The sequence below is a fragment of the Pipra filicauda genome, unplaced genomic scaffold (genome assembly GCF_003945595.2).
Source record: "Pipra filicauda isolate LSUMZ 115617 unplaced genomic scaffold, ASM394559v2 scaffold48_size3843733_pilon, whole genome shotgun sequence".
Taxonomy (NCBI): domain Eukaryota; kingdom Metazoa; phylum Chordata; class Aves; order Passeriformes; family Pipridae; genus Pipra; species Pipra filicauda.
The window spans coordinates 743,717-766,308 of record NW_024104631.1 but is presented as its reverse complement, the minus strand read 5'-3'; the positions used below and the strand labels follow the sequence as shown (position 1 = coordinate 766,308).

The following is a 22,592-nucleotide window of genomic DNA, read 5'->3' as shown; positions in this document are numbered from 1 at the left end:
TGTATGAGTTAGGGTTGAAAAAAAGAACAGAGTCCCACAGCGCTCGTGGGTTTTTTATTATTTCAGGAACAGGAACTCCAAAACACAAACACAGCCCTGTGTCAAGAAAGGTGTTTCAGCTGTGGCTTTGGCATTATACCGTTCAGCTATGATGTTTACGAAACTATGAATAGGATAAATATATAACGATAGCAAAAACGTTAAAGCTTTGTCATTCAAATATTGCAGAGGCACCATATGCTCTTTTGTTACATTCTTTGTTAAAGGAGTAGAACCAGGAGACAGGTAAACCCAGGAGTCCTGTGGTGATGAAACAAAGGTTCTCAACCCACAAACACCCCATAAGGACATCTGCTACAAAAACATACTTTCATTCCCATTCCTGCCCAAGTCCTTGTCCAGTTAGTAGACAAAAAAACCCCATCTAGGCAGGGTGCTCAGGAACACCTGGAACAGGCTGCCAAAGACTCCTTTCAGCTCTAGGGAATGGATCAAGGCACTAAATGGATGGGACTGGAAGAAGAAAAGGGAGTGCAGCTAAAAAGGTGCTCCAGCCTTGTCAGAAGCAAAAGTAACTTCTGCTCTCTCACGCGCTGTCAGTGCCCGACTCGGCCTCATGGACACTAAAAGTCAAGTCAAGGACAGGAGAAGCCTTCGCTGAGCAAGTGGGATGTTCCTTCTGTCAGCAAGAACCTCCACACAGGTGCACAGGGAGAGAGGTGTTTTCCATGGCACTTGCTGTGGAGCTCCAAGCAGCTCTGTTATTCTTGCCAAGCCCCAGATCAAGACCACAGAAGAGGGTTCAGGCACAGCTCAAAGAGGCAATTAGTGCAAAAGCAGTCACCCTGTTTGAGAGAAATCTTTATTGTGTAATGGCCCCTATCCTGCCAAGACAACTCAGCTTCAGGGAGAGCAAAACCTGCCACAGAACAAAATGCTGGAAGACTTGTTGTGCCGGATGAAGAAGAGGAAGGGATGATCAGCAGTGAAATCTGGAATGATCATTGGAGATCCACCCACGATCCGGTAAGCTGTGGCAGCAGCTGCTTCAGTGCCTTCTTCGTTGACTTCCACAAAGGACTTGTGAACCACTTCAGAGAGCACCAGCTCACTGCCAGATGACATTCCCGAGAAGTCTGCCTTCCCCAAGTCAAATGCATCAGGCATTCCCATGCGGCTCAGAATGGGTTTCAGATCATAATCTTCTTCCAGCTTAAATCTGGGTAAAGACACCCTCACCTTTGTAGACTTCATCATTTCAGGACTGATCCAATCTATCAGCTTCTCATATGTAAGTTCTCTTTCCAGCTAAAAAAAAATCCCAAATTTTCATAATTAATATGAGAAGAAAGTCAATGTTACAGGCCAAAAGTAGCAACTATCGTGTTTGTTTACATAGTACATAACATGTTTTGTTGGGGTATTTTTACATTCTTACATATGAGAAACAAAGGCAGAGAACTGCTGACAAAGTCCCAAAGAAACGGACCCCAGTTCTTCTGTCTCAACCAAAGGTTTGTACTTATGGTGACAGGATGATGAAAAAGTCTGCTCACAAGGCCCTTCACCATCAGTGTTAAAAAACCTTATTAATAAACTCCTTGCCAGAGCACAAAATAGCCCAAACTTTTATTCCATCTCCACAACAGGAGAGATCCTACCCTTTCCTGTCTAGGTGCTGTACCAGACTTTCTTCCCTGGAAGGATACAGGCTGTCCTTGCATTCAGCTCAACAACTTACTCTTTCCAAGCCCGTGGATCCATCCTGGATTGCATCAGGGAGCAGGATGATCATGCTGAGTTCATTACCGACATAGGGCAGCTCAAGGATTTTGGTCTGCAAGTCTCCAATATAGGTCATGTTAAATATGTCTGTCTTGAACATCATCTGCACAGGCTTGGTCTCATTCTAAAAATTAAGAGATGTCAACAGTTAGTGCTGAGCTACTGTGCTGCTCTCAAAATACAGAGCAGGCAGCCAGTTACTCAGGGCTTTTGAGAATTTAACGAAAGAGAACTAATCACACACCACGGAGTACAGCCCCACCGCGGCCTTTTCTAAAGCAAGAGGTAAAACCCATCGATACGCAGTAGCACTGCACAATATTCCATCACAAATCAAAAGGCAGATTATTCACCAGCACTACATCCTGTTGCTGTTGCATCTTGAAACCTGGCCCTAGCTTTGCATTGGTCCAAAGACGAGAAAACAGAATTGTGTCCCTGGATACTCTGCCAGCTTTTTCAACACATTTCAACAGTGAGAGGGCAAGGTCCCCAAAACCAAGTCAGTCCAGCACTCTCTGAAGGGCTGCAGTCGGTAGTATGGGGTGACCAGTAACATTCCCTGTTGAAAGAGTGGTATTAACCATTTCAAACATTCTGGGATATGTTTCACCACCGGGGGAGGGACACTTCCAAGTCAACCGGGAGGGTTTCTGTTCTGCATAATGTTTCTTTGAAGCAGGTGAGTTAAGGAAGGCATGTTAGCAGGTCTTGTTCCTGACACCGGAGGCCAACCCAGAGGTGCAGGGGATCCTGAGGGGCAGCCATGGCCTGTTCATGACAGTAGCCAAGCCTTCCTCACTAGCCCTGACCTGCTTCTAAAAGCAAGACAGTAAAACACGGAGGTCTTCACAGGACATTTTTTTTCCCATTTCTTTTGTATCAGTTCACTGGTAGAAATGTAGCAAAAAAGCATTGACTGAAGAAGACTTAAATCCACATGTTTTTGCACCTATCTTTCTGTTACACTTTCTAGTAATTATGGGAAACTTCACAGAAACTCAACCAAGCAAGTGTCCATAGGAAATGGAGGCGGCATAAGGAAGTTCATACAGCCTAACCAAGGTCACCCTGCTTGAATGTTTTTTCTTCAGAATGCTATGGGTTCATTTCAGATTAACAGCATATTCCCATCATTTCAGCACATCATACCTTGTTAATCTGAAATGGCCTTTCTGCGGTTCCCACTTTGTTGAACTGCTTTTCCCAGTTGCCTTTGAAATAGATGGCATTCACCAACACAAGTCTGGTCAGGGAATCAAGAACCCCCTCCGCCAACAGGTTCTGAATTTTACCTTTATGATACAAACAAACAACATTTAAGAGTTGGACACATATCTAATTATTATCCAGTAGACTATCGACTCTGAACTTAAGACACAAGAGAGAAGAGAATTAGGTACCACACAGAGCAGGAGCTCAACAGTTGGGTTGTTTTAATTCACAACCTCATATCCTGAAATAGCTCTTTACCCAAGCCATGGCCACCAGGAAATACAACAGGGCCCTTTGCAAAGCACTCACCTTCAGTCCTTTCCTCTACCCAGCCATTGATTTGTTTTCTGGAATCCTCCCAAGCGTTCATGAAGTCAGTCGGTTCCAGTCCAGCGTGGTAGGATTTCTGACTCGACTCTAGAAATGACTAACAGGGACATGCCCAACAGATTTCCAGCAAGAGATTTGACTCTCATCCAGACATGCAGGATTCTTAAACACACCAAGAAAATCTGCCTACTTTCCTCCCCCAGCTTCACATAGAACACTTAAAGTTCTGGCTGACATTTATAAGATTTATACAAACTATTTGAACTAGGAATTGTCCCCTGTATGGTTTCAGGTCAAATGGCTTATTTACTGTGCTACAAACCTCTATGTAACTTCACTGACAAATGAAGTGGCTGCTGTTTTCGTGGGGTTTTCTTCATGGTTCAGCGAGAGAACATATGATTTTCTAAGCTACTCTCTACATAAATTTAATTGTTACACTTCTCAGACTAATGGAAAACTTTTAGTTCAGTTGGGAAATTAATCTTTCATAGACAGGATAAATCATCCCTTCTGTCCGATTTAATATACTTATAGCTTTATTACCCAGAGGCAATGTTTGAGACTAGAGTCCGGGTACTTTTTATCTACTAGACAAATGAAACAATAGCACTCTTCATAAAAGAAACACTGGAAACGACACCCAGAGGAAAAAAAATAGAGCCTTACAAGTTCTTGCACCTAGGGAAGCATTGAAAGAAACATGTGTAACACAGTATCTATTATCCTTATTTAGATCTTCTGATAAGGAAAATCTTAAAAGTCCTCTATTGTTCTCACAATGCTATCTGGATCACTTACCTAGGAGACAAAAACTACAAAATACTGCCCATGCTGAAGAGCAGTAACAATTCTTTTCTTTGGTCATATCTCCACACAATGAAGGGAAAAGAAATACATCAAACATGTGTCCCACAGCCAAAAGTGTTAGTGGATCACAGAACCCTAGAGATGGAGAGACTGATGGATTTTACCCTACTTTGCAACATTCAGGGTATCTGAAAGGGGATTCTCCACCAAATTCAGATACCAGGCTCTGGCATCGTCTACTGCATTGCTAGTCCTCAGCTCAGAAAATTTGGAAAGCAGAGCCCAAAGCCTGCCCTTGACCTCCAAACCAAACAGGTAAAAAGTACATTATACTAAGAAACGCCACACATTTCATGGTTACTTACTGGGAGAAACTCAAACGTCTTTTCCCCATAAAGCCGGTTTGCAGTTCTCAGGATGTATTTGGTGTTTGGATCGTTAATTTCAGAGAGAAGGGATTGATACCCATTGTGAGCATCCTCAGCTTTGTTCAGAGAAAGCAAACCTGGCACAAACACAAACATACTCAATATGCATGCCCGAAACAACACCTGTCAGACATGACTTTTGAGTTTAAAGGACTTCTGTTACGTTAAACACCTGTGACTTGAAGCGCAAAGATTTTTCAATCCCACCACCCCCATCTGCAGCTTCTCATAAAGGCACATGAGATGACCCAGCCAGATGTGGTCAAAGTAATAAATTAGGGAGCCCACGACTCAAGCAATACTGATTTTCCTTCCATCAAGCCAAGCACTGGAGGATCACAGAATGCCTGAGGTGGGAAGGGACCTCAAGAAACTGGGGTTACGACAACCTGCCCAAGCAGGGACATCTACAGCCAGCAGCTCAGGACTGTGTCCAGATGGACTTGGAATAACAACAGTACGAAAAAGATAGGATTTTGGAGTCAATTTAATAGATTTAAATGGTAGCAAAACAGGATATTATATTCCTCTTCCACTTTGCAAAAAGGGCAAACATCATAACACAAATGACTGACTGTTCATTTCATGCTGTCATTTGCATATGTTAAACATATGCCAAGGAGTATTTGCAAACTGAGCTAGATTTAAAAAAAAAACTAAAAACTAAACCAAGGTGCAGTTACCACTTTGACATGCAGACAGCAGGGATTTCTTTTTTTTATGTGCCTGGATTCATTTTGAAAACATGTGTCATCTCATCTTAAGTGCAAACAAGAAAACAGAAGAAATTATTACACATAGCTAATTGGTTTATCCAGCCAACAAATAAAACTCCAGATACCTCTCAATTAAATTTGGAAAGGAGATCTATCTGTGTGAAAATAATCAAAAAAACCCACCCACAACAAAACCTTGAAATCTTGAAATTTCTACTAAACAAAGATTCCCCTATAAAAGCAATGAAAACAGGTTGTCCTTACACACACACACACCCCCTCCCAAAGGAAGATCTCTGCTCTCTCAGGCCACGATGACAACCCCAGTTTAGCAGAAGTGCACATCACAGACTGTAAGACACATTTGTTGATCAAATTCAATCCAAGAAGTCTATTGTCACCTACCTTTGTTATCTGGGCTTCGGTGTTACCTTTTGAACCCAGCAAAATCATAAACAAAGCAGAAGAAATACTAAAAGGGGAAAAGAATAGATTCTGACCACTTTTCTTCTCACACAGCTTTCTTAAGAGGTCCAGGGCAAAAGTGGTATTTGCTGCACACAGGCTTGCCATGGTTTCAAATCTGGCAGATAAAACACAGAACAAGAATGGATCGAATTTATTTGAACACAAAAAAACTGGTTCTCTCTTTCACGTTTCCCAGCATAAACTGGCCAGCAAATGTCAGCATTCGGCTGGAAAACTATCGCCTGAATGGAAAACTGACTTGGTGGCACAAGCACCTTAAACCCCATACAACTCTCTTGAGTTATTTTAGGGATTTACTGTCTGCTTTTGTTTTTCAATCCCATACCTACGTAATATTACATCTTTTGAGATGATCAGGCACAACAGGATTCTGTTCAGAACTCACTGAAAGAAAGCTCTCTTGACCTCACAAAGAAAATAATTTGCCTTTATACAAACACCAGACCAAAAAGTTAGACATCACAACGGCCAAATTACAAACTCTTACCTTCTCTAAGTCTACAGATCTTCAGCTGTACCTTCAGCTTACTCCTGCGTGTGCACGCTGTGTTTTAAACAGCTGGGCTGGGAGAAGTCAGCAGAATGACTTGTCCTATAAGAAACAAAAACATTGTCACTGGAACATTCTCTTACAAAAACAAGCAAAAAAACACCCCAGTCACATTGAAATACCGTATTTTTTCCCCACATAAACTACATATCCCAGTCCTACTTATCAGACTCAATGGCACTATTTAAAAGAATTCCTTGCCTTCTAACTTGAAATTGGAAGCATGTGTATTGGCAGGTCTGCAGGTTAAAGTCGTTCAGCTTCCCAGGCCCAGCACACCCCACACATCTCACTCCCGCACCTTTCCCCCTGCTTCTTACAGCACAACTCTCCAATTTGGCTGCATCCTTTCAGACCATTTCAAACTCCTACGTGGAGGCGTTTGCACCAGAACGTGGGGATTTCCAGGACAGTCTTCCTACAGCAATTGCAAAATATCATCGCCGGCTCCCTCCGACAGAGGGATAAACCCCCGGCAGCTTTGCAATCCTCTTCTAGCAAAGAAAAACCACCGCCACCTTCCCGCCCCCAAAGCCAAACCAATACCCGAAAGCGCACTTTGATTTCCTTACAGCAGCCGAGCAAGCCTTTCACCCAAACCAGCCAGCTGACGGCCCCCACCCCCCCCTGCCCGAGAACAGCCCCGATTTTGCGCGAAGACGAAACTTTGCCGCATTTCTTCCCGTTACCGCCCCGTTGCCCGAGGACGCCCCGGGGCGGGGGTAGGGGCGGAGACCTGCGGAAGGCTGCGGAGCCCCGGCGCAGCCGAGCTCACTTGCCCGCAGCCCTGCCCGGCCGGCGGGAGCGGCGACAACCGCGGACACACCGCCCGGGTGGGGCGGGGACCCAGGGGCGGGGCAGGGCAGCCACACAGAACCCAGGGGTGCTCTGTCGAGAATCGTTCTCTTCCTACGACAGATTTAAAAACGTATGTATAAGTTAGGGTTGAAAAAAAGGAACGGAGTCCCACAGCGCTCGTGGGTTTTTTATTATTTCAGGAACAGGAACTCCAAAACACAAACACAGCCCTGTGTTAAGAAAGAAACACAAAAACATCCCTGTGTTTCAGCTGTGGCTTTGGCATTATACGGTTCAGCTATGATGTTTACAAAACTATGAATAGGATAAATATATAACGATAGCAAAAACGTTAAAGCTTTGTCATTCAAATATTGCAGAGGCACCATATGCTCTTTTGTTACATTCTTTGTTAAAGGAGTAGAACCAGGAGACAGGTAAACCCAGGAGTCCTGTGGTGATGAAACAAAGGTTCTCACCCCACAAACACCCCATAAGGACATCTGGGACAAAAACATACTTTCATTCCCATTCCTGCCCAAGTCCTTGTCCAGTTAGTAGACAAAAAAACCCAAAACATCTAGGTAGGGTGCTCAGCAACACCTGGAACAGTGTGCCAAAGACTCCTTTCAGCTCTAGGGAATGGATCAAGGCACTAAATGGATGAGACTGGAAGAAGAAAGGGGAGTGCAGCTAAAAAGGTGCTCCAGCCTTGTCAGAAGCAAAAGTAACTTCTGCTCTCTCACGCGCTGTCAGTGCCCGACTCGGCCTCATGGACACTAAAAGTCAAGTCAAGGACAGGAGATGCCTTGGCTGAGCAAGTGGGATGTTACTTCTGTCAGCAAGAACCTCCACACAGGTGCACAGGGAGAGAGGTGTTTTACACAGCGCTTCCTGTCGATCTCTAAGCAGCTCTGTTATTCTTGCCAAGCCCCAGATCAAGACCACGGAAGAGGGTTCAGGCACAGCTCAAAGAGGCAATTAGTGAAAAGGAGTCACCCTATTCTAGAGAAATCTTTATTGTGTAATGGCCCCTATCCTGCCAAGACAACTCATCTTCAGGGAGAGCAAAACCTGCCACAGAACAAAATGCTGGAAGATTTGTTGTGCCGGATGAAGAAGAGGAAGGGATGATCAGCAGTGAAATCTGGAACGATTTCAAGGCACTTCAACATTATTTTTGCCGCTGTGGCAGCAGCTGCTTCAGTGCCTTCTTCATTGACTTCCACAAAGGACTTGTGAACCACTTTAGAGAGCACCAGCTCACTGCCAGATGACATTCCCGAGAAGTCTGCCTTCCCCAAGTCAAATGCATCAGGCATTCCCATGCAGCTCAGAATGGGTTTCAGGTCATAATCTTCTTCCAGCTTAAATCTGGGTAAAGACACCATCAGCTTTGTAGACTTCATCATTTCAGGACTGATCCAATCTATCAGCTTCTCATATGTAAGTTCTCTTTCCAGCTAAAGAAAAACACCACATTTATTTAGTTACAGTGAGAAGCGAGTCAGTGTGACACAAGCAAAAGAAGTGATTACTGGGTTTGTTTACCTAGCACAGAACATGCATCTTTTTTACAGTGGTTTAGAGTGTCTCAAGCCAAAAGTGCAAGTTATACTTCTCACTACAGACTACGGCCTCAGACAAGATCATTCCCATATGCTTTTTTGGTAGGGACAATAGGGATTAATCCCTTCCATGTAATGTTTACTTTTACAGAACATGTTAGGATTCTTGAGGGTTTTTTACATTTTGACATAGGGGAAGCAATGGCACAGGAGCTGCTGGCCAAGTCCCAAAGCAACTGAACTCAGTTCTTCTGTCTCTTAACCAGTGGTTCCTCCTTCAGGTCGACAGGGAAGGAAAAAGTCTGCTCATAAGGCCCTTCGCCATCAGTGACAGAAAACCTTATTAATAAACTTGTCCCGATCACAAAATACTCCAAACTTGTATCCCATCTCCAACAGAGGAGATCCTACCCTCTCCTGTGAGCCTATTGCCAGGTGCTGTGCCATAGACCATCTGCCAGCTGCTCAGAATAGAAGATCTACAGGAGAAGCCGCAGGACTTCCTAAGACACCACCCAAATTCCCCCTCTCCACTTATGATGCTCACCATACCACACCTTCACCAGAACCACAGCTGACCACTGCTCCTGAGGAGGGTCAGATCTTCTTCCAGAGCCTCTGCCTAAGGAGGCAGCACCCAGCTTGAGCAGCAGTGACACCAGGTGGGCTACTCACTCTGGGGGCAGGGAACTGTTGGACATTTCAGCTGGCATTGAGCATCAGCGACAGAATAGCTCTGGAACCAAACTGAGGTCTATGTGCTATACCAGACTTTCTTCCCTGGAAGGATACAGGCTGTCCTTGCATTCAGCTCAACAACTTACTCTTTCCAAGCCCGTGGATCCATCCTGGATTGCATCAGGGAGCAGGATGATCATGCTGAGTTCATTACCGACATAGGGCAGCTCAAGGATTTTGGTCTGCAAGTCTCCAATATAGGTCATGTTAAATCTATCCTTCTTGAACATCATCTGCACAGGCTTGGTCTCATTCTAAAAGTTAAGAGATGTCATCAGTTAGTGCTGAGCTACTGTGCTGCTCTCAAAATACAGAGCAGGTAGCCAGTTACTCAGGGTTTTCGAGAATTTGACCAAAGAGAACTAATCACACACCACAGAGTACAGACACAGCACTGTCTTCTGTACATCACTAAGATTCACTGAGATTTAATTCTTAATTACAAAGTTAGAAATCTCGGTGAAGATTCCTCTAAGGAAATATGGCAAATATGTGTCCTTGCCCTTTTTCTCCCTGAAGAACTAGTGACAAGCCCTGAACAGAGCTGCTAAGAAGCAGGGGCTCTGTTCCTCGCTCTAAATGAATAAAGTAATTTCAATATATGTACTCTCATTTGTAGTCCGTGTGGTTCCAAGTACTACAAAAAAGAAGAATTAAAATATTTTAAAATTATATTAAAAATACCAAGGAAGTGAGAGCATTATTTTGAATTCTTACAAGTCATAAGCATAGTAAGGAGGGCAGAGATTTTCATTTTCTGCTCTCTCATTCCATTTCCACATGGACCAACAGCTACTATTGTTTCAATCATTATTTTCCTCCTTTTCAGTCTCATTGTGTCAGTAGGTAGTATGGGGTGAGCAGTAACATTCCCTGTTGAAAAAGTGGTATTAACCATATCAAACATTCTGGGATATGTTTCACCACTGGGGGAGGGACACTTCCAAGTCAGCCAGGAGGGTTTCTGTTTTGCACAATGTTTTTTTGAAGCAGGTGAGTTAAGGAAGGCATGTTAGCAGGTCTTGTTCCTGACACTGGAGGCCAACCCAGAGGTGCAGGGGATCCTGAGGGGCAGCCATGGCCTGTTCATGACAGTAGCCAAGCCTTCCTCACTAGCCCTGATCTGCTTCTAAAAGCAAGACAATATAACACGGAGGTCTTCACAGGAGATTTTTCTCCCATTTCTTTTGGATCAGTTCACTGGTAGAAATGCAGCAAAAAAGCATTGACTGAAGAAGACTTACATCCACAAGTTTTTGCACCTGTCTTTGTGTTCAATTTTCTAGTAATTACGTGAAACTTTACAGAAACTCAACAAAGAAAGCATCCATAGGAAAGGGAGGGGGCATAAGGAAGTTCATACAGCCTAACCAAGGTCACCCTGCTTGAATGTTTTTTCTTCAGAATGCTATGGGTTCATTTCAGATTAACAGCATATTCCCATCATTTCAGCACATCATACCTTGTTAATCTGAAATGGCCTTTCTGCCGTTCTCTCTTTGTTGAACTGCTTTTCCCAGTTGCCTTTGAAATAGATGGCATTCACCAACACAAGTCTGGTCAGGGAATCAAGAACCCCCTCTGCCAACAGGTTCTGAATTTTACCTTTATGATACAGACAAACAACATTTCAGAGTTGGACACATATCTAATTATTATCCATAGACTATCGACTCTGAACTTAAGACACAAGAGAGAAGAGAATTAGGTACCACACAGAGCAGGAGCTCAACAGTTGGGTTGTTTTAATTCACAACCTCATATCCTGAAATAGCTCTTTACCCAAGCCATGGCCACCAGGAAATACAACAGGGCCCTTTGCAAAGCACTCACCTTCAGTCCTTTCCTCTACCCAGCCATTGATTTGTTTTCTGGAATCCTCCCAAGCGTTCATGAAGTCAGTCGGTTCCAGTCCAGCGTGGTAGGATTTCTGACTCAACTCTAGAAATGACTAACAGGGACATGCCCAACAGATTTGCAGCAAGAGATTTGACTCTCATCCAGACATGCAGGATTCTTAAACACACCAAGAAAATCTGCCTACTTTCCTCCCCCAGCTTCACATAGAACACTTAAAGTTCTGGCTGACATTTATAAGATTTATACAAACTATTTGAACTGGGAATTGTCCCCTGTATGGTTTCAGGTCAAATGGCTTATTTACTGTGCTACAAACCTCTGTGTAACTTCACTGACAAATGAAGTGGCTGCTGTTTTCGTGGGGTTTTCTTCATGGTTCAGTGAGAGAACATATGATTTTCTAAGCTACTCTCTACATAAATTTAATTGTTACACTTCTCAGACTAATGGAAAACTTTTAGTTCAGTTGGGAAATTAATCTTTCATAGACAGGATAAATCATCCCTTCTGTCCGATTTAATATACTTATAGCTTTATTACCCAGAGGCAATGTTTGAGACTAGAGTCCGGGTACTTTTTATCTACTAGACAAATGAAACAATAGCACTCTTCATAAAAGAAACACTGGAAATGACACCCAGAGGAAAAAAAATAGAGCCTTACAAGTTCTTGCACCTAGGGAAGCATTGAAAGAAACATGTGTAACACAGTATCTATTATCCTTATTTAGATCTTCTGATAAGGAAAATCTTAAAAGTCCTCTATTGTTCTCACAATGCTATCTGGATCACTTACCTAGGAGACAAAAACTATAAAATACTGCCCATGCTGAAGAGCAGTAACAATTCTTTTTTTTGGTCATATCTCCACACAATGAAGGGAAAAGAAATACATCAAACATGTGTCCCACAGCCAAAAGTGTTAGTGGATCACAGAACCCTAGAGGTGGAGAGACTGATGGATTTTACCCTACTTTGCAACTCTCAGGTATCTGAAAGGGGATTCTCCACCAAATTCAGATACCAGGCTCTGGCATCGTCTACTGCATTGCTAGTCCTCAGCTCAGAAAATTTGGAAAGCAGAGCCCAAAGCCTGCCTTTGACCTCCAAACCAAACAGGTAAAAAGTACATTATACTAAGAAACGCCACACATTTCATGGTTACTTACTGGGAGAAACTCAAACGTCTTTTCCCCATAAAGCCGGTTTGCAGTTCTCAGGATGTATTTGGTGTTTGGATCGTTAATTTCAGAGAGAAGGGATTGATACCCATTGTGAGCATCCTCAGCTTTGGTCAGAGAAAGCACCTGCACAAACACATCCTCGATATGCATTCTCAAAACACACCTGCTTCAGCACAATGACTTTGAGTTTTAAAGGACTTCTACGTTAAACACTGTGACTTGAACCCAAAAGATTTTCCTTCCATCAAGCCAAGCACTGGAGGATCACAGAATGCCTGAGGTGGGAAGGGACCTCAAGAAACTGGGGTTACGACAACCTGCCCAAGCAGGGACATCTACAGCCAGCAGCTCAGGACTGTGTCCAGATGGACTTGGAATAACAACAGTACGAAAAAGATAGGATTTTGGAGTAAATTTAATAGATTTAAATGGTAGCAAAACAGGATATTATATTCCTCTTCCACTTTGCAAAAAAGGGCAAACTTCATAACACAAATGACTGACTGCTCATTTCATGCTGTCATTTGCATATGTTAAACATATGCCAAGGAGTATTTGCAAACTGAGCTAGATTTAAAAAAAACCTAAAAACTAAACCATGGTGCAGTTACCACTTTGACATAGATTTCTTTTTTTTATGTGCCTGGATTCATTTTGGAAACATGTGTCATCTCATCTTAAGTTCAAACAAGAAAACAGAAGAAACTATTACACATAGCTAGTTAGTTTATCCAACCAACAAATAAAACCCCAGATACCTCTCAATTAAATTTGGAAAGGAGATCTATCTGTGTGAAAATAATCAAAAAAACCCACCCACAACAAAACCTTGAAACCTTGAAATTTCTACTAAACAAAGACTCCCCTATAAAAGCAATGAAAACAGGTTGTCCTTACACACACACACCCCTCCCAAAGGAAGATCTCTGCTCTCTCAGACCACGATGACAACCCCAGTTTAGCAGAAGTGCACATCACAGACTGTAAGACACATTTGTTGATCAAATTCAATCCAAGAAGTCTATTGTCACCTACCTTTGTTATCTGGGCTTCGGTGTTACCTTTTGAACCCAGCAAAACCATAGACAAAGCAGAAGAAATACTAAAAGGGGAAAAGAATAGATTCTGACCACTTTTCCTCTCACACAGCTGTCTTAAGAGGTCCAGGGCAAAAGTGGTATTTGCTGCACACAGGCTTGCCATGGTTTCAAACCTGGCAGGTAAAACACAGAACAAGAATGGATCAAATTTATTTGAACACAAAAAAACTGTTTCTCTCTTTCACATTTCCCAGCATAAACTGGCCAGCAAATGTCAGCATTCGGCTGGAAAACTATCGCCTGAATGGAAAACTGATTTGGTGGCACAAGCACCTTAAAACCCCATACAACTCTCTTGAGTTATTTTAGGGATTTACTGTCTGCTTTTGTTTTTCAATCCCATACCTACGTAATATTACATCTTTTGAGATGATCAGGCACAACAGGATTCTGTTCAGAACCCACTGAAAGAAAGCTCTCTTGACCTCACAAAGAAAATAATTTGCCTTTATACAAACAACAGACCAAAAAGCTAGACAATTACAAACTCTTACCTTCTCTAAGTCTGCAGATCTTCAGCTGTACCTTCAGCTTACTCCTACGTGTGCACGCTGTGTTTTAAACAGCTGGGCTGGGAGAAGTCAGCAGAATGACTTTTCCTACAGGATAAAAAACATTGTCACTGGAACATTCTCTTACAAAACCAAGCAAAAAACCACCCCAGTCACATTGAAATACCATATTTTTTTCCCCACATAAACTACATATCCCAATCCTACTTATCAGACTCAGTTAATGGCACTATTTAAAAGAATTCCTTGCCTTCTAACTTGAAATTGGAAGCATGTGTATTGGCAGGTCTGCAGGTTAAAGTCGTTCAGCTTCCCAGGCCCAGCACACCCCACACATCTCACTCCCGCACCTTTCCCCCTGCTTCTTACAGCACAACTGTCCAATTTGCCTGTATCCCTTAAGACCGTTTCAGACTCCTACGTGGAGGCGTTTGCACCAGAACGTGGGGATTTCCAGGACAGTCTTCCTACAGCAATTGCAAAATATCATCGCCGGCTCCCTCCGACAGAGGGATAAACCCCCGGCAGCTTTGCAATCCTCTTCTAGCAAAGAAAAACCACCGCCACCTTCCCGCCCCCAAAGCCAAACCAATACCCGAAAGCGCACTTTGATTTCCTTACAGCAGCCGAGCAAGCCTTTCACCCAAACCAGCCAGCTGACGGCCCCCACCCCACCCTGCCCGAGAACAGCCCCGATTTTGCGCGAAGACGAAACTTTGCCGCATTTCTTCCCGTTACCGCCCCGTTGCCCGAGGACGCCCCGGGGCGGGGGTAGGGGCGGAGACCTGCGGAAGGCTGCGGAGCCCCGGCGCAGCCGAGCTCACTTGCCCGCAGCCCTGCCCGGCCGGCGGGAGCGGCGACAACCGCGGACACACCGCCCGGGTGGGGCGGGGACCCAGGGGCGGGGCAGGGCAGCCACACAGAACCCAGGGGTGCTCTGTCGAGAATCGTTCTCTTCCTACGACAGATTTAAAAACGTATGTATAAGTTACGGTTGAAAAAAAGGAACAGAGTCCCACAGCGCTCGTGGGTTTTTTATTATTTCAGGAACAGGAACTCCAAAACACAAACACAGCCCTGTGTCAAGAAAGGTGTTTCAGCTGTGGCTTTGGCATTATACGGTTCAGCTATGATGTTTAAGAAACTATGAATAGGATAAATATATAACGATAGCAAAAACGTTAAAGCTTTGTCATTCAAATATTGCAGAGGCACCATATGCTCTTTTGTTACATTCTTTGTTAAAGGACTAGAACCAGGAGACAGGTAAACCCAGGAGTCCTGTGGTGATGAAACAAAGGTTCTCAACCCACAAACACCCCATAAGGACATCTGCTACAAAAACATACTTTCATTCCCATTCCTGCCCAAGTCCTTGTCCAGTTAGTAGACAAAAAAACCCAAAACATCTAGGCAGGGTGCTCAGGAACACCTGGAACAGGCTGCCAAAGACTCCTTTCAGCTCTAGGGAATGGATCAAGGCACTAAATGGATGGGACTGGAAGAAGAAAGGGGAGTGCAGCTAAAAAGGTGCTCCGGCCTTGTCAGAAGCAAAAGTAACTTCTGCTCTCTCACGGGCTGTCAGTGCCCGACTCGGCCTCATGGACACTAAAAGTCAAGTCAAGGACAGGAGAAGCCTTCGCTGAGCAAGTGGGATGTTACTTCTGTCAGCAAGAACCTCCACACAGGTGCACAGGGAGAGAGGTGTTTTACATGGCACTTGCTGTGGAGCTCCAAGCAGCTCTGTTATTCTTGCCAAGCCCCAGATCAAGACCACAGAAGAGGGTTCAGGCACAGCTCAAAAAGACAATTAGTGCAAAAGCAGTCACCCTGTTCTAGAGAAATCTTTATTGTGTAATGGCCCCTATCCTGCCAAGACAACTCCTCTTTAGGGAGAGCAAAACCTGCCACAGAACAAAATGCTGGAAGACTTGTTGTGCCGGATGAAGAAGAGGAAGGGATGATCAGCAGTGAAATCTGGAATGATCATTGGAGATCCACCCACGATCCGGTAAGCTGTGGCAGCAGCTGCTTCAGTGCCTTCTTCGTTGACTTCCACAAAGGACTTGTGAACCACTTCAGAGAGCACCAGCTCATTGCCAGATGACATTCCCGAGAAGTCTGCCTTCCCCAAGTCAAATGCATCAGGCATTCCCATGCGGCTCAGAATGGGTTTCAGATCATAATCTTCTTCCAGCTTAAATCTGGGTAAAGACACCCTCACCTTTGTAGACTTCATCATTTCAGGACTGATCCAATCTATCAGCTTCTCATACGTAAGTTCTCTTTCCAGCTAAAAAAAAATCCCAAATTTTCATAATTAATATGAGAAGAAAGTCAATGTTACATGGCCAAAAGTAGCAACTATCGTGTTTGTTTACATAGTACATAACATGTTCTGTTGGGGTATTTTTACATTCTTCCATATGAGAAACAAAGGCAGAGAACTGCTGACAAAGTCCCCAAGAAACGGACCCCAGTTCTTCTGTCTCAACCAAAGGTTTGTACTTATGGTGACAGGATGATGAAAAAGTCTGCTCACAAGGCCCTTCACCATCAGTGTTAAAAAACCTTATTAATAAACTCCTTGCCAGAGCACAAAATAGCCCAAACTTTTATTCCATCTCCACAACAGGAGAGATCCTACCCTTTCCTGTCTAGGTGCTGTACCAGACTTTCTTCCCTGGAAGGATACAGGCTGTCCTTGCATTCAGCTCAACAACTTACTCTTTCCAAGCCCGTGGATCCATCCTGGATTGCATCAGGGAGCAGGATGATCATGCTGAGTTCATTACCGACATAGGGCAGCTCAAGGATTTTGGTCTGCAAGTCTCCAATATAGGTCATGTTAAATATGTCTGTCTTGAACATCATCTGCACAGGCTTGGTCTCATTCTAAAAATTAAGAGATGTCAACAGTTAGTGCTGAGCTACTGTGCTGGTCTCAAAATACAGAGCAGGCAGCCAGTTACTCAGGGCTTTTGAGAATTTAACCAAAGAGAACTAATCACACACCACGGAGTACAGCCCCACCGCGGCCTTTTCTAAAGCAAGAGGTAAAACCCATCGATACGCAGTAGCACTGCACAATATTCCATCACAAATCCAAAGGCAGATTATTCACCAGCACTACATCCTGTTGCTGTTGCATCTTGAAACCTGGCCCTAGCTTTGCATTGGTCCAAAGACGAGAAAACAGAATTGTGTCCCTGGATACTCTGCCAGCTTTTTCAACACATTTCAACAGTGAGAGGGCAAGGTCCCCAAAACCAAGTCAGTCCAGCACTCTCTGAAGGGCTGCAGTAGGTAGGATGGGGTGAGCAGTAACATTCCCTGCTGAAAGAGTGGTATTAACCATTTCAAACATTCTGGGATATGTTTCACCACTGGGGGAGGGACACTTCCAAGTCAACCGGGAGGGTTTCTGTTCTGCATAATGCTTCTCTGAAGGAGGTGAGTTAAGGAAGGCATGTTAGCAGTTCTTGTTCCTGACACCGGAGGCCAACCCAGAGGTGCAGGGGATCCTGAGGGGCAGCCATGGCCTGTCCATGACAGTAGCCAAGCCTTCCTCACTAGCCCTGATCTGCTTCTAAAAGCAAGACAGTAAAACACGGAGGTCTTCACAGGAGATTTTTTTTCCCATTTCTTTTGGATCACTTCACTGGTAGAAATGCAGCAAAAAAGCATTGACTGAAGAAGACTTAAATCCACATGTTTTTGCACCTATCTTTCTGTTACACTTTCTAGTAATTATGGGAAACTTCACAGAAACTCAACCAAGCAAGTGTCCATAGGAAAGGGAGGGGGCATAAGGAAGTTCATACAGCCTAACCAAGGTCACCCTGCTTGAATGTTTTTTCTTCAGAATGCTATGGGTTCATTTCAGATTAACAGCATATTCCCATCATTTCAGCACATCATACCTTGTTAATCTGAAATGGCCTTTCTGCAGTTCTCTCTTTGTTGAACTGCTTTTCCCAGTTGCCTTTGAAATAGATGGCATTCACCAACACAAGTCTGGTCAGGGAATCAAGAACCCCCTTCGCCAACAGGTTCTGAATTTTACCTTTATGATACAAACAAACAACATTTCAGAGTTGGACACATATCTTATTATTATCCAGTAGACTATCGACTCTGAACTTAAGACACAAGAGAGAAGAGAATTAGGTACCACACAGAGCAGGAGCTCAACAGTTGGGTTGTTTTAATTCACAACCTCATATCCTGAAATAGCTCTTTACCCAAGCCATGGCCACCAGGAAATACAACAGGGCCCTTTGCAAAGCACTCACCTTCAGTCCTTTCCTCTACCCAGCCATTGATTTGTTTTCTGGAATCCTCCCAAGCGTTCATGAAGTCAGTCGGTTCCAGTCCAGCGTGGTAGGATTTCTGACTCGACTCTAGAAATGACTAACAGGGACATGCCCAACAGATTTCCAGCAAGAGATTTGACTCTCATTCAGACATGCAGGATTCTTAAACACACCAAGAAAATCTGCCTACTTTCCTCCCCCAGCTTCACATAGAACACTTAAAGTTCTGGCTGACATTTATAAGATTTATACAAACTATTTGAACTAGGAATTGTCCCCTGTATGGTTTCAGGTCAAATGGCTTATTTACTGTGTTACAAACCTCTGTGTAGCTTCACTGACAAATGTAGTGGCTGCTGTTTTCGTGGGGTTTTCTTCATGGTTCAGTGAGAGAACATATGATTTTCTAAGCTACTCTCTACATAAATTTAATCGTTACACTTCCCAGACTAATGGAAAACTTTTAGTTCAGTTGAGAAATTAATCTTTCATAGACAGGATAAATCATCCCTTCTCTCTGATTTAATATACTTATAGCTTTATTACACAGAGGCAATGTTTGAGCCTGGAGTCTGGGTACTTTTTATCTACTAGACAAATGAAACAATAGCACTCTTCATAAAAGAAACACTGGAAATGACACCCAGAGGAAAAAAAATAGAGCCTTACAAGTTCTTGCACCTAGGGAAGCATTGAAAGAAACATGTGTAACACAGTATCTATTATCCTTATTTAGATCTTCTGATAAGGAAAATCTTAAAAGTCCTCTATTGTTCTCACAATGCTATCTGGATCACTTACCTAGGAGACAAAAACTACAAAATACTGCCCACGCTGAAGAGCAGTAACAATTCTTTTTTTTGGTCATATCTCCACACGATGAAGGAAAAAGAAATACATCGAACATGTGTCCCACAGCCAAAAGTGTTAGTGGATCACAGAACCCTAGAGGTGGAGAGACTGATGGATGTTACCCTACTTTGCAACATTCAGGGTATCTGAGATAAGATTCTCCACCAAATTCAGATACCAGGCTCTGGCATCATCTACTGCATTGCTAGTCCTCAGCTCAGAAAATTTGGAAAGCAGAGCCCAAAGCCTGCCCTTGACCTCCAAACCAAACACGTAGCAAGTACATTATACTAAGAAACGCCACACATTTCATGGTTACTTACTGGGAGAAACTCAAACGTCTTTTCCCCATAAAGCCGGTTTGCAGTTCTCAGGATGTATTTGGTGTTTGGATCGTTAATTTCAGAGAGAAGGGATTGATACCCATTGTGAGCATCCTCAGCTTTGTTCAGAGAAAGCACCTGCACAAACACAAACATCCTCAATATGCATTCTCAAAACACACCTGCTTCAGCACAATGACTTTGAGTTTTAAAGGACTTCTACGTTAAACACTGTGACTTGAAGCCAAAAGATTTTTCATCCCACCTCCCATCTGCAGCTTCTCATACAAGGCACATAAGATGCACCCAGCCAGATGTTGTCAAAGTAATAAATTAGGGAGCCCAAGACTCAGCAATACTGATTTTCCTTCCATCAAGCCAAGCACTGGAGGATCACAGAATGCCTGAGGTGGGAAGGGACCTCAAGAAAGTGGGGAGACGACAACCTGCCCAAGCAGGGACATCTATAGCCAGCAGCTCAGGACTGTGTCCAGATGGACTTGGAATAACAACAATATGAAAAAGATAGGATTTTGGAGTCAATTTAATAGATTTAAATGGCAGCAAAACAGGATATTATATTCCTCTTCCACTTTGCAAAAAGGGCAAACATCATAACACAAATGATTGACTGCTCATTTCATGCTGTCATTTGCATATGTTAAACATATGCCAAGGGTATTTGCAAACTGAGCAAGATTTAAAAAAAAACCAAAAACTAAACCAAGGCCCAGTTACCACTTTGACATGCAGACAGCAGGGATTTCTTTTTTTTATGTGCCTGGATTCATTTTGAAAACATGTGTCATCTCATCTTAAGTGCAAACAGGAAAACAGAAGAAACTATTACACATAGCTAGTGATTTATCCAACCAACAAATAAAACCCCAGATACCTCTCAATTAAATTTGGAAAGGAGATCTGTCTGTGTGAAAAAAAATCAAAAAAACCCACCCACAACAAAACCTTGAAACCTTGAAATTTCTACTAAACAAAGATTCCCCTATAAAAGCAATGAAAACAGGTTGTCCTTACACACACACACACCCTCCCAAAGGAAGATCTCTGCTCTCTCAGACCATGATGACAACCCTAGTTTACCAGAAGTGCACGTCACAGACTATAAGACACATTTGTTGATCAAATTCAATCCAAGAAGTCGATTGTCACCTACCTTTGTTATTTGAGCTTCGGTGTTACCTTTTGAACCCAGCAAAATCATAGACAAAGCAGAAGAAATACTAAAAGGGGAAAAGAATAGATTCTGATCACTTTTCCTCTCACACAGCTGTCTTAAGAGGTTCAGGGCAAAAATGGTATTTGCTGCACACAGGCTTTCCATGGTTTCAAACCTGGCAGATAAAACACAGAACAAGAATGGATCGAATTTATTTGAACACAAAAAACCTGGTTCTCTCTTTCACATTTCCCAGCATAAACTGGCCAGCAAATGTCAGCATTCGGCTGGAAAACTATCGCCTGAATGGAAAACTGATTTGTTGGCACAAGCACCTTAAACCCCATACAACTCTCTTGAGTTATTTTAGGGATTTACTGTCTGCTTTTGTATTTCAATCCCATACCTATGTAATATTACATCTTTTGAGATGATCAGGCACAACAGGATTTTGTTCAGAACTCACTGACAGAAAGCTCTCTTGACCTCACAAAGAAAATAATTTGCCTTTATACAAACACCAGACCAAAAAGTTAGACATCACAACGGCCAAATTACAAACTCTTACCTTCTCTAAGTCTATAGATCTTCAGCTGTACCTTCAGCTTACTCCTACATGAGCACGCTGTGTTTTAAACAGCTGGGCTGGGAGAAGTCAGCAGAATGACTTGTCCTACAAGTCATGACTTGTAGCAGAATGACTTGTCCCTGGAATATTCTCTTACAAAAACAAGTAAAAAAAAACCCCAGTCACATTGAAATACCGTATTTTTTCCCCACATAAACTATATCTCCCAATCCTACATATCAGACTCACTTAATGGCATTATTGAAAAGAATTCCTTGCCTTCTAACTTGAAATTGGAAGCATGTGTATTGGCAGGTCTGCAGGTTAAACCTGTTCAGCTTCCCAGGCCCAGCACACCCCACGCATCTCACTCCCGCACACTATCCCCTGCTTCTTACAGCACAACTGTAAGAAGGTAGCGGCGACAACCGCGGATACACCGCCCGGGTGAGGCAACACAGAACCCAGGGGTGCTCTGTCGAGAATCGTTCTCTTCCTACGACAGATTTAAAAACGTATGTATAAGTTACGGTTGAAAAAAAGGAACAGAGTCCCACAGCGCTCGTGGGTTTTTTATTATTTCAGGAACAGGAACTCCAAAACACAAACACAGCCCTGTGTCAAGAAAGGTGTTTCAGCTGTGGCTTTGGCATTATACGGTTCAGCTATGATGTTTAAGAAACTATGAATAGGATAAATATATAACGATAGCAAAAACGTTAAAGCTTTGTCATTCAAATATTGCAGAGGCACCATATGCTCTTTTGTTACATTCTTTGTTAAAGGAGTAGAACCAGGAGACAGGTAAACCCAGGAGTCCTGTGGTGATGAAACAAAGGTTCTCAACCCACAAACACCCCATAAGGACATCTGCTACAAAAACATACTTTCATTCCCATTCCTGCCCAAGTCCTTGTCCAGTTAGTAGACAAAAAAACCCCATCTAGGCAGGGTGCTCAGGAACACCTGGAACAGGCTGCCAAAGACTCCTTTCAGCTCTAGGGAATGGATCAAGGCACTAAATGGATGGGACTGGAAGAAGAAAAGGGAGTGCAGCTAAAAAGGTGCTCCAGCCTTGTCAGAAGCAAAAGTAACTTCTGCTCTCTCACGCGCTGTCAGTGCCCGACTCGGCCTCATGGACACTAAAAGTCAAGTCAAGGACAGGAGAAGCCTTCGCTGAGCAAGTGGGATGTTACTTCTGTCAGCAAGAACCTCCACACAGGTGCACAGAGAGAGAGGTGTTTTACATGGCACTTGCTGTGGAGCTCCAAGCA

General features: G+C 43.4%; 3 protein-coding genes across 5 annotated transcripts; all 3 read right to left on the bottom strand.

Annotated features, from left to right (window-relative positions):
• Positions 1–38: 38 nt before the first annotated feature.
• Positions 39–7,180, bottom strand: LOC120322457 (serpin B6-like). Its single transcript, XM_039386546.1, has 7 exons — positions 6,261–7,180; positions 5,686–5,867; positions 4,506–4,645; positions 3,310–3,427; positions 2,938–3,080; positions 1,742–1,909; positions 39–1,308 (listed from the first exon to the last, which is right to left on the bottom strand). The coding sequence occupies exons 2-7, from the start codon at positions 5,855–5,857 to the stop codon at positions 904–906; spliced, it is 1,146 nt and encodes a 381-aa protein (XP_039242480.1). The 5' UTR covers positions 5,858–5,867; positions 6,261–7,180; the 3' UTR covers positions 39–903.
• A 92-nt stretch (positions 7,181–7,272) lies between these two features.
• On the bottom strand, positions 7,273–21,368 carry LOC113991486 (serpin B6-like). Of its 2 annotated transcripts, XM_027727883.2 has the most exons (8): positions 14,452–15,008; positions 14,065–14,169; positions 13,506–13,683; positions 12,456–12,593; positions 11,261–11,378; positions 10,890–11,032; positions 9,514–9,681; positions 7,273–8,584 (listed from the first exon to the last, which is right to left on the bottom strand). In XM_027727883.2, the coding sequence occupies exons 3-8, from the start codon at positions 13,671–13,673 to the stop codon at positions 8,180–8,182; spliced, it is 1,140 nt and encodes a 379-aa protein (XP_027583684.1). In that variant the 5' UTR covers positions 13,674–13,683; positions 14,065–14,169; positions 14,452–15,008; the 3' UTR covers positions 7,273–8,179. The 2 variants fall into 2 exon arrangements, with proteins under 2 accessions (XP_027583684.1, XP_039242473.1); XM_039386539.1 differs by lacking the exons at positions 14,065–14,169; positions 14,452–15,008 and adding an exon at positions 21,319–21,368.
• On the bottom strand, positions 15,916–21,403 carry LOC113991485 (serpin B6-like). 2 transcript variants are annotated; one of them, XM_039386540.1, is made up of 7 exons: positions 21,319–21,403; positions 20,748–20,925; positions 19,574–19,711; positions 18,378–18,495; positions 18,006–18,148; positions 16,810–16,977; positions 15,916–16,375 (listed from the first exon to the last, which is right to left on the bottom strand). In XM_039386540.1, the coding sequence occupies exons 2-7, from the start codon at positions 20,913–20,915 to the stop codon at positions 15,971–15,973; spliced, it is 1,140 nt and encodes a 379-aa protein (XP_039242474.1). In that variant the 5' UTR covers positions 20,916–20,925; positions 21,319–21,403; the 3' UTR covers positions 15,916–15,970. The 2 variants fall into 2 exon arrangements, with proteins under 2 accessions (XP_039242474.1, XP_039242476.1); XM_039386542.1 differs by lacking the exons at positions 20,748–20,925; positions 21,319–21,403 and having other exon boundaries at positions 18,378–18,485; positions 19,574–19,641.
• Between the last annotated feature and the right edge of the window lie 1,189 nt (positions 21,404–22,592).